The sequence below is a fragment of the Pongo pygmaeus genome, chromosome 19 (genome assembly GCF_028885625.2).
Source record: "Pongo pygmaeus isolate AG05252 chromosome 19, NHGRI_mPonPyg2-v2.0_pri, whole genome shotgun sequence".
Taxonomy (NCBI): Eukaryota; Metazoa; Chordata; class Mammalia; order Primates; family Hominidae; genus Pongo; species Pongo pygmaeus.
Genome location: NC_072392.2, coordinates 74,805,447 through 74,821,289, shown reverse-complemented (window position 1 = coordinate 74,821,289; position 15,843 = coordinate 74,805,447). Strand labels below are relative to the sequence as shown.

At 49.6% G+C, this 15,843-nt stretch overlaps 1 protein-coding gene and 1 long non-coding RNA gene across 3 annotated transcripts; one reads left to right on the top strand and one right to left on the bottom strand.

Moving 5' to 3' along the window:
* Positions 1 to 4,640: 4,640 nt before the first annotated feature.
* LOC134738738 (uncharacterized) lies at positions 4,641 to 14,453 on the top strand. Its single transcript, XR_010124711.1, has 3 exons — positions 4,641 to 5,181; positions 6,443 to 6,528; positions 14,075 to 14,453. It is a non-coding gene; the product is annotated as an uncharacterized LOC134738738 (long non-coding RNA).
* On the bottom strand, positions 6,329 to 11,259 carry GAST (gastrin). Of its 2 annotated transcripts, none has more exons than XM_054457533.1 (3): positions 9,900 to 9,956; positions 6,651 to 6,866; positions 6,329 to 6,520 (listed from the first exon to the last, which is right to left on the bottom strand). In XM_054457533.1, the coding sequence occupies exons 2-3, from the start codon at positions 6,859 to 6,861 to the stop codon at positions 6,417 to 6,419; spliced, it is 315 nt and encodes a 104-aa protein (XP_054313508.1). In that variant the 5' UTR covers positions 6,862 to 6,866; positions 9,900 to 9,956; the 3' UTR covers positions 6,329 to 6,416. The 2 variants fall into 2 exon arrangements, with proteins under 2 accessions (XP_054313508.1, XP_054313507.1); XM_054457532.1 differs by lacking the exon at positions 9,900 to 9,956 and adding an exon at positions 11,147 to 11,259 and having other exon boundaries at positions 6,330 to 6,520.
* Positions 14,454 to 15,843: the final 1,390 nt, after the last annotated feature.

Genomic DNA, 15,843 nt, shown 5'->3' with positions numbered 1-15,843 from the left:
GAGAGAGTCACCCACTGTCTTAGGGTGAAGTCCCCAGAGCAGACCTGGAACAGGGTTTAGGAACAAGTATAGTCGCCCTCCGTATCCTCAGGCTCTGCATCCTTGGACTCAACTAACCACAGATAGAAAATATTTGGGGGAGGCCGGGTGCAGTGGCTCATGCCTGTAATCCTAGCACTTTGGGAGGCCGAAGCGGGTGGATCACTTGAGGTCAGGAGTTCGAGACCAGCCTGGCCAACATGGTGAAACCCCGTCTCCACTAAAAATACAAAAATTAGCTGGGCGTGGTGGTGGGCGCCTGTAATCCCAGCTACTTGGGAGGCTGAGGCAGGAGGATCACCTGAACCCAGGAGGCAGAGGTTGCAGTGAGCGGAGATCATGCCACTGCGCTCCAGTCTGGGCAACAACAGAGCGAGACTCCATCTGAAAACACAAGAAAATATCTGGGGGAGGCCAGGCATGGTGGCTCATGCCTGTAATCCCAGCACTTTGGGAGGCTGAGGTGGGCAGATCACTTGAGGTCAGGAGTTCGAAACCAGCCTGGTCAACATGGTGAAACCCTGTCTCTACTAAAATATAAAAAAAAAAATTAGTCGGGCATGGTGGCAGGCCCCTGTAATCACAACTACTTGGGAGGCTGAGGTGAGAGGATCACTTGAGCTTGGAAGGCTGAGGTTGCAGTGAGCTGAGGTTGCACCACTGTACTCCAACCTGGGTGACAGTGTAAGACCCTGTCTCAAAAAAAGAGAAAAGAAAATGACGGACAAACCAGACATGGGGAAAATTGCCAGCTTTGATAAAGCTTTGAAGGAAACAGAGATGCAGGAGAACACCTTGTGGACCAGAGACCACTGAGCAGGAGAAGCAGTGAAATTTCCTAAAATCTGGAGGATTCCCTGCCTCTGTTATCTTCAAGCCCCCAGTGGTGATGTGGAAGAAAAGCAACCTGCAAGGTGGATGCAAGCCACAAGCTGCTCTGTGAACCTGGGCACCTCACACCGATGCCACTGGCCTGTGGATCTCTGAGGGGACCCGCAAATGGGACTGCCAAGTTCTCTGGTTTGCTCCAGGATATTGTAGAAAATTATTTATATGAATAGTAAAAATAAAACACACTTTGTGGCCCCCCGCCAAAAGAATATCATTGAGAAAGTTATTGCTGTGGCTAACCGGGTCTCAGTCCTGCTGGGAATTCTGGGGGACAGTAGAATATATCTCAGAGTAGCCTGGGCGTGGTGGCTCACACCTGTAATCCCAGCACATTGGGAGGGCGAGGTGGGTGGATCACCTGAGGTCAGGAGTTCGAGACCAGCCTGACCAATGGAGAAACCCTGTCTCTACTAAAGATACAAAATTAGCCAGGTGTGGTGGCACACATGCCTGTAATCCCAGCTACTCGAGAGGCTGAGGCAGGAGAATTGCTTGAACCCAGGAGGTGGAGGTTGCGGTGAGTCGAGATTGCACCATTGCACCCCAGCCTGGGCAATAAGAGTGAAACTCCATCTCAAGGAAGAAAAAAAAAAGAATATATCTCAGAGTTATCCCACCCCTTGGGTGGGGGAGCTGGGGTATTTATCCTCTAACTGTCATCTGACACTGTCTGAGAGATGCTTCTGGAGGCATTTAACTGCCCTGCACTTGGCCCTGAAGGAAACTAGAATGTGTTACCTCCAAATACGCCATTTTGGCATAAGGACTATTTTGAGCTGAAGGCAATTGAGAAGAAGCAGATACAAGAAAAGCTCCCTGCCCTCCTATTTGCATAAAAACAGGACATACATTTTCAACTGTGTCCATCTACCAGGAATGATAAAAGTTAAATCTCTGGGCTGGGCACAGTGGCTCATGCCTGTAATCCTAACACTTTGGGAGGCCGAGGTGGGCAGATCACCTGAGGTCGGGGGTTCAAGACCAGACTGAGCAACATGGAGAAATCCTGTCTCTACTAAAAATACAAAATTAGCTGGGTGTGGTGGCACATGCCTGTAATCCCAGCTACTTGGGAGGCTGAGGCAAAAGAATCGCTTGAACCTGGGAGGCGGAGGTTGCAGTGAGCCGAGATTGCCCCATTGCACTCCAGCCTGGGCAACAAGAGCGAAACTGTGTCAAAAAAAAAAAAAAAAAAAAAAAAAAAAAAAAAGCTGGGCGCGGTGGCTCACGCCTGTAATCCCAGCACTTTGGGAGGCCAAGGTGGGTCGATCACGAGGTCAGGAGATCGAGACCATCCTGGCTAACATGGTGAAATCCTGCCTCTACTAAAAATACAAAAAATTAGCCAGGCGTGGTGGTAGGTGCCTGTAATCCCAGCTACTTGGGAGGCTGAGGCAGGAGAATGGCGTGAACCCGGGAGGCAGAGCTTTTAGTGAGCCAAGATCGTGCCACTGCACTCCAGCCTGGGCAACAGAGTGAAACTCCATCTCAAAAAAAAAAAAAGTTAAATATCTGGAGACAACTTTATTTTTTATTATTTTTTTGGTTTCCATAATTTGGACTTATTTTATTGATACTCAGTGAATAAAATGTTGATTTTTGATGCATTACAATACACTTTTTGGTAGTGGTTGCACAATGTTGATCGTTTATTTATTTACTAAATACTGCAATCTCCAAATTGCCTTTTTTTTTTGAGACAGAGTCTCGTCCTGTCTCCCAGGCTGGAGTGCAATGGCATGATCTCAGCTCACTGCAACCTCTGCCTCCTGGGCTCAAGCAATTCTCCTGTCTCAGCCTCCTGAGTAGCTGGGATTACAGGTGCATAACACCATGCCCAGCTAATTTTTGTATTTTTAGTAGAGACAGGGTTTCACCATATTGGTCAGGCTGGTCTCGAACTCCTGACCTCAGGTGATCTGCCTGCCTCGGCTTCCCAAAGTGCTGGGATTACAGACGTGAGCCACCGCGGCTGGCCAAATTGCCAATTTTTACATGGTATTTCTGGCAATGATGGTGGCTCCTCTCTCTGAATACATAAAATGGTCCATTCAATCCATGGTTTTCATATTCCTTTGTTATTCTATCTACTGCTTTAAAATACATTCAGGCTAAGTGCAGCTGCTCACACCTAGAATCCCAGCACTTTGGGAGGCTGAAGGGGGGGGTGGATCACGGGGTCAGGAGTTCAAGACCAGCCTGGCCAACATGGTGAAACCCCACCTCTACTAAAAATTACAAAAATTAGCCTGGCATGGTGGTGCCCATCTATAATCCCAGCTACTTGGGAGGCTGAGGCAGGAGAATCGCTTGAACCTGGGAGGTGGAGGTTGCAGTGAGCTGAGATGGCACTACTGCACTCCAGCCTGGGTGACAGAGCAAGACTGTGTCTCAAAAAATAAAATACATTCAAATAAAAAAAAAAGTTACTTGCAACGAGTGCACACTTACAACAGCAAGGAGAGCTGAGAACATAATTAACCAATACTCTTGTGTTCAGAGAATAAATAGTCTGAAACCGTGGGACTGAAGCTTGCTCCTCATAGACTTTCTCACAGTATCCTTGGTGGACGTAAGGTTACCCTCACTCAACGGAAGGACACATCTTCTGCTGTGGTGGGAGGACACAGAATGACAATTTCATTTACATAGGATGTTTTCCTTCCATAATGTCTGGAACAAGTCAGAGACAACTTTAGACCCCTTTCAGCCTGGAGTGGCACCAGTGCAATCTACATAACCAACTTGACTCACTAGCCTTTATCTACCATTCGTTTTCCATATAGCTGCTTTCCCATGCACAGTTAGCCACCCTTGGAAGTCCAACCTAGGCTGGAACTTGGGGGCCTGGACTTCAGCCCTCTTCTGGGACAGGCAGTAGGAACCCCAGCTCTTGTTCTGCAACTGGCACAAGAACTGTGACTGCCGGATGTGGGTCACATGGCAGCTCAGGGGGCAGGAGAAGCCGGGGGAGGCCAACTGGCTACCAGACCCAGCCCTGAGAGGGGACAGGGCTCAGCTCCCACGGGCAGGAAGCTGTTTCCCACACACAGTTAGCCACCCTTGGAAGTCTAAAAATTGCTGTCCTTTATCTTGCCTACAAATGTATTGTTCTTTGTTGAAGATGCTCTGTGAGCCTGAATTCTCCCATCTGTGTACTAACCAGGCCCCACCGTGCTTAGTTTCTAAGATCAGATGAGATCGGGCACGTTCAGGGTGGTATGGCCGTAGACAGTGTGAGCCTGAATTCTAAGCTACCTCTCTGAGTTACTCATCTCTGGGTACTCTGTGTGTTAAATGTGTGATACACATGTTAATAAACTTGTTTGCTTTTCTCTTGTAATCTGTCTTTTATTACAGAGCCCCAGCCATGGACCTAAGATGGGTAGAGAAAACTCTTTCCCTCCCCTACAGCCCTCAGATGGAGGGTAGCTCAAGGTAATGGTGTCAACAGGCACAAGAACAATGAAGGAATGGGGTGAGACACCAGCAATGCCTGCACCAGCCACTCATGAGCAATTATTTACAAATATTTATTGGGTTCCTCCTATTCTTGCCACCGGGGATACAGAAGGGAGGAGGGACTTGTCACGCTCCCAGTTTCCTGTTTCGCCAGAGAGGCAGACAATAAACTGGCAAACAAAACAACCACAGATTGTGAAATGTGTTCTAAAGAAAATATTCTGCTATTGTGAGACAAAGCAACAAACATTAAGAAGCCGTGTTCGCTCCTTTCTGCTTGTCGGCACAGTTTCACAAAGCCCCTGACTCTGTGACTACAGACAGACGTGCAGCCCTCCGGAAAGATGCTTTGAAGGCAGCACAGTAGAGAGCCTGAGGCCCCCCATGTCTCTTGGCTGAGTCACTACATTTCTTTTCCTCTTCTTTTTTTTTTTGTTTGAGAGAGGGTCTTGCTCTTGTTGCCCAGGCTGGAGTGCCGTGGCGCGATCTCAGCTCACTGCAACCTCTGCCTCCCGGGTTCAAGCAATTCTCCTGCCTCAGTCTCCCGAGTAGCTGGGACTACAGGCACATGCCTGGCTATTTTTAGTAGAGAAGAGGTTTCACCTTGTTGGCCAGGCTGGTCTCGAACACCTGACCTAAAGTGATCCACCCTCCTCGGCCTCCCAAACAGACGTGATTACAGACGTGAGCCACTGCGCCCGGCTTGAGTCTTCACGTTTCTTAAAAGAGAAACGATCCTAGTCCCTGGCTTTTCCGACACAGAACATTTCCAAGATGGCATCTGACGAGGTTAGTGATAATGACTCTGTGATCTAGGACCCAAACCTTGCTGTGATTCTGCTGTCATGTAATTCTGAGCAAGTCTGATGGGATTTTGCACATACGGAACCTCCACCTTCAGCCCCCAGCTGTATATAAGCAGTGGGCTGAAACATTGTGCCAGAGCCTGCTCCGGGGCTGGAGGCCTCAATCTATAGTCCTCAGTAAGACTTCTGAATACAACTAGCATTCATTCTTTAAAAAGCTTGATTTTTTCTCTTTTATTTGACCCTGTGGTAGAGAATAACCGGGTCTATATGTGAAGGGTGAGGAGCAGAAAGGGTAGGTCTCTCAGGAAGAGGCATTTCACCCAAGAGCTAAGGAGGAAAGGGGAGGCCACATATTCGTGCCTGGGGAAGAGCGTTGCAGGCACAGGGAATGGCAAGGTTGGAGGCTCTGAGCAAGAGAGAACATGGCACGTCTGTGTAAGGGAAAGGACCGAGAGGACAAACAGAAGGAAGCCACTTGGCGCAGTGGGAGGAGAACCTCGGGGCTAGCTTTCAGGGCTGTGGCAGGGAGTTCAGGTTGTATTCTAAGTGCATTGGGAAACATTGCAAGGTTAAAACCGAGAGTGACAGGTTTATCTTTTAAAAAGCTTACTCTGAGGCTGGGCACGGTGGCTCATGCCTGAATCCCAGCACTTTGGGAGGCCGAGGCGGGTGGATCACCTGAGGTCAGGAGTTCAAGACCAGCCTGGCCAACATGGTGAAATCCCGTCCCCACTAAAAATGCAAAAAAATTAGCCAGGTGTGGCGGCGGGCACCTGTAATCCCAGCTACTTGGGAGGCTGAGGCAGGAGAATCGCTTGAACCCGGAGGCAGAGGTTGCAGTGAGCCGAGGTCTCATTATTGCACTCCAGCCTGGGAGACAAGAGCGAAACTCCATCTCAAAAATGAAATAAAATAAAAATTAAAAAAAGGTTACTCTGGCTATGAACCCTACCATCTATTATCCTGCCCATACCTGTGGATTCTCGTTCAATGTGGGGCTCTGGGGGACCCAAGAAGAATCAGCCAGGGTCCCTGCCCCTAAGAGGCACTCAGCTCTTCTCCCTGCCACAACTTCACCCCCAGATGAGTCCCCCTCTCTGCCCTACAACACTGACACAGTCCATTACTCCACTGGAAACTAGTTTATTTTTGATTAGTTTTTCAGGGGACAGGGCTGGGGTGGGGTGGGAGGTGGCTGGGCTCTGAAGCTTGGTTCTAGGGTTGTTGGTTCTCATCCTCAGCACTGCGGCGGCCGAAGTCCATCCATCCATAGGCTTCTTCTTCTTCCTCCAGCCATGGTCCCTGCTTCTTGGACGGGTCTGAGGAGGTGAGAGAGGCAAGAATGGGGGAAGGATGCCTACCTTCCAGGAACCGAAGTCAGGGCCAGTCTGGGGAGACCTTGGCCAAACCTGGCCGAGTGGGGCAAGCAGGGCAGTCAGCAGCTCCTACCTGCCACGAGGTGTGGGGGACCCTGGGGTCCCAGCTGCCTTCGGTGGTGAGAGGCTGGGCCCTGCTGGTTCAGCCAGGGTAGCTCCAGATCCTTGTTGGCCCCTGTACCTAAGGGTGCATCTGGCTGCTGGGAGCGGGGCTTCCAAGAAGCTTCAGAGAAGGCGGCCAGAGCCAGTGCAAAGATCAGCGCATACACACACAGTCGCTGCATCTCGTCTGCAAAGGGGAGAAGGGACTAGCTTAAAGGTGAGGCTGTCCCCACACAGGTCCAGAAGCAGGGGACTGAACCATGTGGCTCCAGGCCTCTACCTGCTGATGAGTCTGCAATTCTTTTTTTTTTTGAGACAGAGTTTCACTCTTGTTGCCCAGGCTGGAGTGCAGTGGCGGGATCTCGGCTCACTATAACCTCTGCCTCCCGGGTTCAAGTGATTCTCCTGCCTCAGCCTCCAGAATATCTGGGACTATAGGCACATGCCACCATGCCTGGCTAATTTTTGTAATTTAGTAGAGATGGGGTTTCACCATGTTGGCCAGGCTGGTCTCGAACTCCTGACCTCAGGTGATCCACCCGCCTCGGCCTCCCAAATGCTGGGATTACAGGCGTGAGCCACCGCGCCCGGGTGAGTCTGCAGTTCTGTGTGGAGTTGTGGACTATTTCTTCAGTTCAGTTCTCCAGTTTCTGCCAGTTCCACACCAGCCCCGAAGTCTTGTGTTTTTTCTCTGTACCTACCCCGATTACAGCCACTGCTTCTCTTGGAGAAAGTCAAATCCCAGGGCAATGGTTTCCCTACGTTCTGTTCTGCAGAATTTGAGGCCACGTTAGTGGCTCTGTAGCTGTTTAAGTCATGTAATTTATTTATTTATTGAGACAGGGTCTCACTCTGCCACCCAGGCTGCAGTGCAGTAGTGCAATCACTGCTCACTGCAGCCTCTACCTCCTGGGCTCAGGTGATCCTCCCACCTCAGCCTCCAGAAGAGCTGGGACTACAGGCTTGCACCACCATGTCCAGCTAATTTTTTTTGTATTTTTTGTAGAAACAGGGTTTCACCATGTTGCCCAAGCTAGTCTTGAACTCTTGGGCTCAAGCAATCCTCCCGCCTCAGCCTCCCAAAGTGCTGCAATTACAGATGTGAGCCACTGTGCTCAGCCCAAGACTTGTTATTTAAAGTGAACTTTTTAGGCCAGGCGTGGTAATCCCAGCACTTTGGGAGGCTGAGGAGGATGGATCCCTTGAGCCCACAAGTTTGAGACCAGCCTGGGCAACATACCGAAACCCCATCTCTACAAAAAATACAAAAATTAGCCAGGCATGGTGGCATGCACCTGTATTCCCAGCTACTTGGGAGGCTGAGGTGGGAGGATCGCTTGAGCCGGGGAGGTGGAGGTTGCAGTGAGCCGAGATTGCACCATTGTACTCCAGCCTGGGTGACAGAGTGAGACCCTGTCTTAAAAAAATAGAAACAAAAAGTGAAACTTTTAAATAGTAATACCAAAGGAACACAGACATCCAACTGTGTTACAGACCGCATGTTATCACTTTGGAGACTGTAGCACATTCAACGCTTGGCCAGTTCACACTGATTTTTGTGCAGCCCTGAGAGCAAAGGTTCTCCCATCATTTTTGCTTAACTGAAGAATATCCTGTGATTATAATGAAGCAGTTAAGAAAAAATTAAGCTGTCACCATTAGCAATTATGTATCAGGGTGAATCAAGTTTGGGGAAAACATAATACAGAACTAAACTGGAATCTCAAACAAACATAAAATTCAAATGGTCATCTGTTCCCTGGACTCACTATTTTTGTATTCTTTTGGTTTCACTATTCTGATTGGCTTTATCATAAGAAAATGATAAAAATTTTCTCTTGTCAGAATACATTGGTATTAATAAAATATTGCACTGCTTTTAAGTTTTTCTTTTTTTCTTTTCTTTTTGTGAGACAGAATCTTGCTCTGTCTCCCAGGCTGGAATGCAGTGGCTGGCATGATCCTGGCTCACTGCAGCCTCGACCTCTTGGGCTCAAGAGATCCTCCCACCTCAGCCTCCTGAGTAGTTGGGACTACAAGTGTGCACTACTATGCCCAACTAATTTTTTTGTTTTTATTTTTAGTAGAGATGAGGTCCCACTATGTTGCCCAGGCTGGTCTGGAACTCCTGAGCTCAAGCAATCTGCTTGCCTCAGCCTCCCAAAGTGTTGTGATCACAGGCATGAGCCACGGTGCCTGGCCATTAAATTTTTCATAATGAGGTTTTCTGTTAGGTTTTCTTTGGAAGAAAAGAATTCTGCTGCTGAAGAAATGTTTGAAAAATCAGTGATCTGGAGCTGTACTGTCAGATGCTAACCACATGTGTTGTTCAGTGCTGTAGCCACCAGCCACATGTGGCTCTTTACATTTAAATTAATTAAATTAAAAAATTATGGTCAGGTGCAGTGGCTCACGCCTGTAATCCCAACACTTTGAGAGGCTGAGGGGGTTGGATCACTTGAGGTCAGGAGTTTGTGACCAGCCTGGCCAGCATGGTGAAACTCTGTCTCTACCAAAAATATGAAAAATTAGCCGGGTGTTGTGGCAGGCGCCTGTAATCCCAGCTACTCGGGAGGCTGAGGCAGGAGAATTGCTTGAACCTGGGAGGCGGAGGTTGCATGCCACTGCACTCCAGCCTGGGTGACACGGCAAGACTCTATATAAAAAAACAAACAACAACAACAAAAAAAACTTCCTTACACTAACCCCATTTCAAGTGCACACGTGGCTAGTGGCTACCATATTGAACAGTGCAGATGAAGACCATTTCCTGCATCATAGGATGTTCTTTTGGACGGCACTGGTCTAGGAAAGGGCTTGAAGTGGGATCCAGGAGCTGTGGATTCCTATCCCAGCCCTGCCTAATAATCCCTGTGACTTTGGGCAAGTCACATCTTGCCTCTGGGCCTCAGTTTTCTTGTCTGAGAGAAAGGAGAAGAACCCCAGTCCTCACCTCCCAGGGCTGGGAAGAGTGTGAAGGGAGAGGCTAAGGGCAAGGCCCTAGCTGCGGCAGAAGGGCAGGTGGAAGGCAAGGCTGGGAATACCAGGGTAGGTACAGGAGCCAAGACCTAGTTCCATCCTGGGATAAAGAAAGGGTCCCAGCTCTGGAGACCCCGAGGGGTGAGCCCCAGACTCTGGCCAGTGGCCTGGTACCTTGATGAGGGAGAGGACCTGTCAACCCACTTCCCAGCCTCTCCCCTCTCCTCCTGGGTTTTCTCACCTGCAGAGCTGGGAGGTGTGTGGTGCGACGGCTGGGCCTGGTGCCTCTCAGGTCTCTGCTCTGCTTGGTGCTCCAGGCCTGCCTTATAAAGCCCTCAAGGTCCCTCCCAACTGTGCCCCCCCACCCCGCCCCTACCCTGCCTTATGAGTCCAGGTGGGAGGAATGGGGTGGGGCACAGGTACAGCCCATCACCCTGCCCCGCCCTGTCATTTAGTGTCAGTCAGTCATCCAGGATATGGGGGAAGGATGGGGGAGTTGACCTTCATGGTGAGGGGCTGGAGCAGGGTGGCGGCAGCTCTCCAGGCTGTACCTGAGGGGCAGGAACCAAGCTCCCTGGGTCAGGAGCAATGCTCCCCACCATATCCTGGGGGTCAGAGGCCTGGCACTCATCTCTAGAACTACATAGGGACCTTTGTGGGTGGTGGTAGGTGAGGGAGTGAACCCGACGGGCTTAGATTCAGGGAAAGTGGATTTCACCATCCACTGATGTTTGGTGAGTGTGTGAATGTGGGGTGATGTATTGATTCCCCTCCACTGGACTCTGCAAATATAACGTGTTACCAGGAATAATGGGTTGTGGGCTGATGGCCCTGTTCTCTCCTTCTAATGGCGCACATCCTGGTCACCTCTGAAGTCCTTTCACCCTCCCCCTACCATGGAACACCCTCGGTGCCTTCTTCTCCTTAGGCCCTCTGTGCTGGGCTGGGTTTGGCTTGTAGCTGCCCCATGTCTCCTAGGTCAGCTGCCCATGCACCACCACTTGCAAACCCCCTATGCAGAACTAATTCCTGGAGGGTCCTGCATTTCAAGGCTCCTTCATTTTGCTTTCAAGGGGAGCTAGTAATCTGCATAACAACCTTTTTTTTTTTTTTTTTTTGAGACAAAGTCTAGTTCTGTCACCAGGCTGGAGTGCAGTGGTGTGATCTTGGCTCACTGGAACCTCTGCCTCCCAGGTTCAAGCGATTCTTCTGCCTCAACCTCCCTAGTAGCTGGGATTACAGGCGCACGCCCCCACGCCTGGCTAATTTTTTGTATTTTTAGTAGAGATGGGGTTTCACCATGTTGGGCGGGCTGGTCTCGAACTCCTGACCTCATGATCGGCCTGGCTCGGTCTCCCAAAGTTCTGGGATTATAGACGTGAGCCACCGCGCCCAGCCAACAACTTTTCAGTATCAAAATATACCTTCAAATGGTTAGCAAACAGACTAAAGCATTTGCCAAAGATGGACCAGAAAACAAAATGGTACCTTGTTGACTTATTTGATAAACTGCTGCCTCCACATGGTTTGACCAGATGTAATGAGCTGTAGGCTGTTTTTGATTTTTCCACTGTTGAGAGCAGAGATTTTGCTCCTGTTCATGCGTCATTGGGCCCCCTCCTTTTCTGGGAGAGTTTAATTCCCCTTGGGTATTGGGTAACGGCAGTGGTACCCACGCTCACAGCCAGCCGTGTTGAGAATTAATGGGTGATGAAGGAAGCAGGCTGTGCGGTGTCCATGGCAACCGACGGCTGAATAACTGTTGTGAATAACCACTCTAATCTAGAGCAGGACACGGTGACTCAGCAGATGGAATAAATGAAAATGACAAAAAGCAGTGCAGGCATTGGTGATAATTAATTGAATCACAGAATCTCAGAGATGAAAGGACTTTGAGGGGGCTTGGGAGAACAGGTGGGGTGGGTGTAGCTCTGTTCATACACTAGGGGAATGAATGAAGACATTCATGTTGCTGTGGTAACACTAATGGGAAATTATAAGTTTTCAGTAGAATCCTGGTTGTACCAGAGCCCAAGACTCAGTTTGTGCCCATGGAGGGGGTTATGCCCCCTTGAATATTCTTCAAGGCTGGTTACATGAGGGATGACAATTTCAACAAATGGAAGCAAGTCTCCTATTCCACAGGCAATGGTTAGAATGTCACTATTTGGCCGGGCGCGGTGGCTCACTCCTGTAATCCCAGCACTTTGGGAGGCTGAGGCGGGTGGATCACGAAGTCAAGAGATCGAGACCATCCTGGCCAACATGGTGAAACCTTGACTCTACTAAAAATACAAAAACTAGCTGGGCATGGTGGCGGGTGCCTGTAATCCCAGCTACTCGGGAGACTGAGGCAGGAGAATCGCTTGAACCTGGGAGACAGAGAGAGGTTGCAGTGAGCTGAGATCATGCCATTGCACTCCAGCCTGGCGACAGAGCAAGACTCTGTCTCAAAAAAAAAAAAAAAAAAAAAAAGAATGTCACTATTTGCAGACCCTGCCAGGTCTGCAGGGGAGGGGTTGCATTCAGAGATGAGCATCCTTGACCCTGAGGAGCTCCCCAGTCATGGACTGCACGTTCTTCTCATGAGGGGACCTCGTCTGATGGAAAAGGAAGGGTTTCCTGGTCCTGTCTTTTTCCAGCTGTTGAGCTTTGAGCATATTTCTCTCCCTCTCTGAGCTGTTTTCTCCTCTAGGAAATGAGGAAAGTAACTTGGGGAGGAGGGTCTCGTGAAGGTGATGTACATAAAGCGCCCTGCATGGTGCTCAAAACATTGCAGGTATTTGGCCGGGTGTGGTGGCTCATGCCTGTGATCCCAGCACTTTGGGAGGCCAAGGCAAGCAGATCGCCTGAGGTCAGGAGTTCGAGACCAGCCTGAACAACATGGTGAAACCCCGTTTCTACTAAAAATACAAAAATTAGCTGGGCATGGTGATGCTTGCCTGTAATCCCAGCTACTCGGGAGGCTGAGGCACGAGAATCGCTTGAACCCAGGAGGTAGAGGTTGGAGTGAGCCAAGATTGTGCTATTGCACTCCAGCCTGGGTGACACAGTGAGACTGTCTCAAACAAACAAACAAAAGAGAATATCGCAGGTATTTAATCCATTTTGCATCTTCTCCCCCATCCTCTCTGGGTCTCAGTTAACCACATTTGGAAACAGGAGTCATTTATTCATACCTCATAGGGCTGCAGCGAAGGGAAGAGGTGATAAGGTCTGTGCACACGCTTTATACACTTGGGGGAGTTCTCCTCCCCCAAGGCTTAATGGAGGGTAATTCCCTAAGCATATCACTCTGTGAATCCAAGGGTTTCCCTCCTGCCAGCTGTGACTCAGAGGGACATCAGCCCGACTGCCACTGAAAGAGGCAGCAGGGATAGAGTCTACGCAAGCTGGACCTCCTGGTGTACAGGGGGTTTTGGAACTGGGAGACCAGGGTTTGAATCATGGCTGTAACACCGACTAGCTGGGTCAGCAGAAAATTCAACTTCTGGGCCTACCAAATTGAAGACCAGATCCCAGACCTTGGGACCCATCTCTGTCCCCCTCCAGGGTGCAGGTGTGTGGGCCCTGCCCCTGTCATCACAACGATGACAATGCTGTGTACCAGGCACTGATAAGCTCTTAGCATGAATGAATGCAGTCACTCTTCACCATGATCCCAGGACCTAAGTGCTAGTGTGAACCTATTCTTCAGAAGAAACTGATGGGTATGGTGGCTCACGCCTGTAATCCCAGCACCTAGCGAGGCCGAGGCTGGCAGATTACTTGAGCCTGGGCAACACGACAAAATCCCATCTCTACAAAAAATACAAAAATTAGCTGGTTGTGGTGGTGCGTGGCTGTGGTCCCAGCTATTTGGGAGGCTGAGGTGGGAGGATTGCTTGAGCCGGGGAGGCGAGGTTGCAGTGAGCTGTGATTGTGCCACTGTACTTGGGAGATAGAGTGAGACGCTGTCTCAAAAAAAAAAAAAAAAAAGAAGTAGAAACTAAGGCTTAGACAGGTGAAGTAATCCCTATCCTGAGTCCACACACCAAAAAGGAGAGGTGGGTCTGAAACTCAGGTCTCTATCCTCCCAGTAGGAATGTGGCAGGCAGAACAATCATGTCCCCGAAGATGTTCCTGCCCCAATCCTTGGAACCTGTGAATATGTGATTACATAACAAAAGAGACGTTGCAGGTGTGATTAAGGTTACTGGCTTTAAAATAGAGAGCTTATGCCAAGTGCAGTAGTGCATGACTGTAGTCCCAGCTACTCTGGAGGCTGAGGCAGGGCGATCACTTAAGCCCAGGAGTTTGAGACCAGACTGGGCAACATAGTGAGACCCCTGTCTCTGAAAAAAAAAAAAATAGGGAGCTTATGCTGGATTATCTGACTGGGCCCAGTGTAATCACATAGCCCTTAACTTTCTTCAGCTAGAGGCAGAAGAGATGTGGCTGAAGGTCAGGTTGGAGAGCTGGAGTTATGAGGACTCCACAAGCAATTGCTGGTCTGAAGATGGCAGGAGGGCAACAGGACGAGGAAAGCAGTGACCTTGAGGAGCTGAGAGGTTCTCCACCGACAGCCAAGAAAGAGGAACGTCAGCCCCACAACTACAAAGAATGAAATCTGGCCAACAACCTGGATGAGCTTGGAAGTGGATTAATCCCTGGAGCCTCCGGAAAGAAATGCAGCCCTGCCGACCTGATTGTGGCCTTGGGAGATCCTAATCAGGGGACCCTGTGAGCCGCTCTGTACCAGGACTTCTGACCTACAGAACCGCGAGAGAATAAATTGCTGTTGTTTTAAGCTTCTAAATTGTGGTGACTTATTATGGCAGCAATCAAAAATGGATACAAGGGATCACAGCCTTGTGAAGGTTTCTGTTTAGTAAAAACTGGCCCAGCATGAATTTCCATGTAAATTTTCAAATACAATGAAGGGAGATGTTCTTTGAGTTATTTTGACCATCCAAATATTCCAAATTCATTCCAATTACTGAGCACCTGCTGTGAGCTAGGGTACAGTTGAGGCTACTTGGGGATAAGAGGTGAATATGACAGCGCTGGTTGCAGTGGCTCACGCCTGTAATCCCAGCACTTTGGGAGGCCGAGGTGGGCGGATCACTTGAGGTTAGGAGTTCAAGACCAGCCTGACCAACATGATGAAACTCTGTCTCTACTAAAAAATACAAAATTAGCCGGGCATGGTGGTGCATGTCTGTAATCCCAGCTACTTGGGAGGCTGAGGTGGAAGAATCGCTTGAACATGGGAGGCAGAGGTTGCAGTGAGCTAAGATTGTGCGATTGCACTCCAACCTGGGCAACAAGAGGGAAACTTTGTCTCAAAAAAAAAAAAAAAAAAAAAGAGGTGACTATGACAAGACAGACCCTTTCATTGCTTTGATGGAGTTTAGATTCTAGGGCATAAAAGAGTAACAGATGGCCGGGCGTGGTGGCTCACGCCTGTAATCCTAGCATTTTGGGAGGCCAAGGTGGGCAGATTGCCTGAGCTCAGGAGTTCGAGACCAGCCTGGGCAACATGGTGAAACCCTGTCTCCTAAAATACAAAAAAAAAAAAAAAAAAAAAAAGCCAGGCATGGCGGTGTGTGCCTGTAGTCCCAGCTACTTGGGAGGCTGAGGCAGGAGAATTGCTTGAACCTGGGAGGCAGAGGGTGCAGTGAGCTGAGATTGTGCCACTGCACTCCAGCCTGGCGACAGAGTGAGACTCCATCTCAAAAAAAAAAAAGAGTAAAAAAGAGTAACAGAATAACAAGGGTCCTCTGTGGAGGAGACCGTTCCCTGAGGAGGGAGAGGCTTTTCAGTGGACCCGGGCACACTCCTGCCTGCCAGGGCTGGCTTTGGGAAACAGATCACTATTGATGAGCTGCAAACCGCTGTCAGGGAGGCAGTGCCTTGGCTTCCTAATTGGTTATTGATGGCAGAAAAGGAAGAGCTTGATGACGACTCAATCATTCTGGCCCAGGCAACCAGGGCTTTGGAGGATGTGATGGTTCTGGGGACAAACAGTGACACCTGGAAGGTGTTTGCGTCAATGAGGGCATCCATGATCCCCCCTGGGGTAGGGGGCTAGGTAAGGGGAGGTGAGTTCTTGGGTTCTGGCCTCAGCTGCTGTCTGAGAGTGGTGACATGGCAGGGCCAAGAGGGCAGCTTGCAAGCTGCTCGCAGACTGGGCTGGAGAGGCT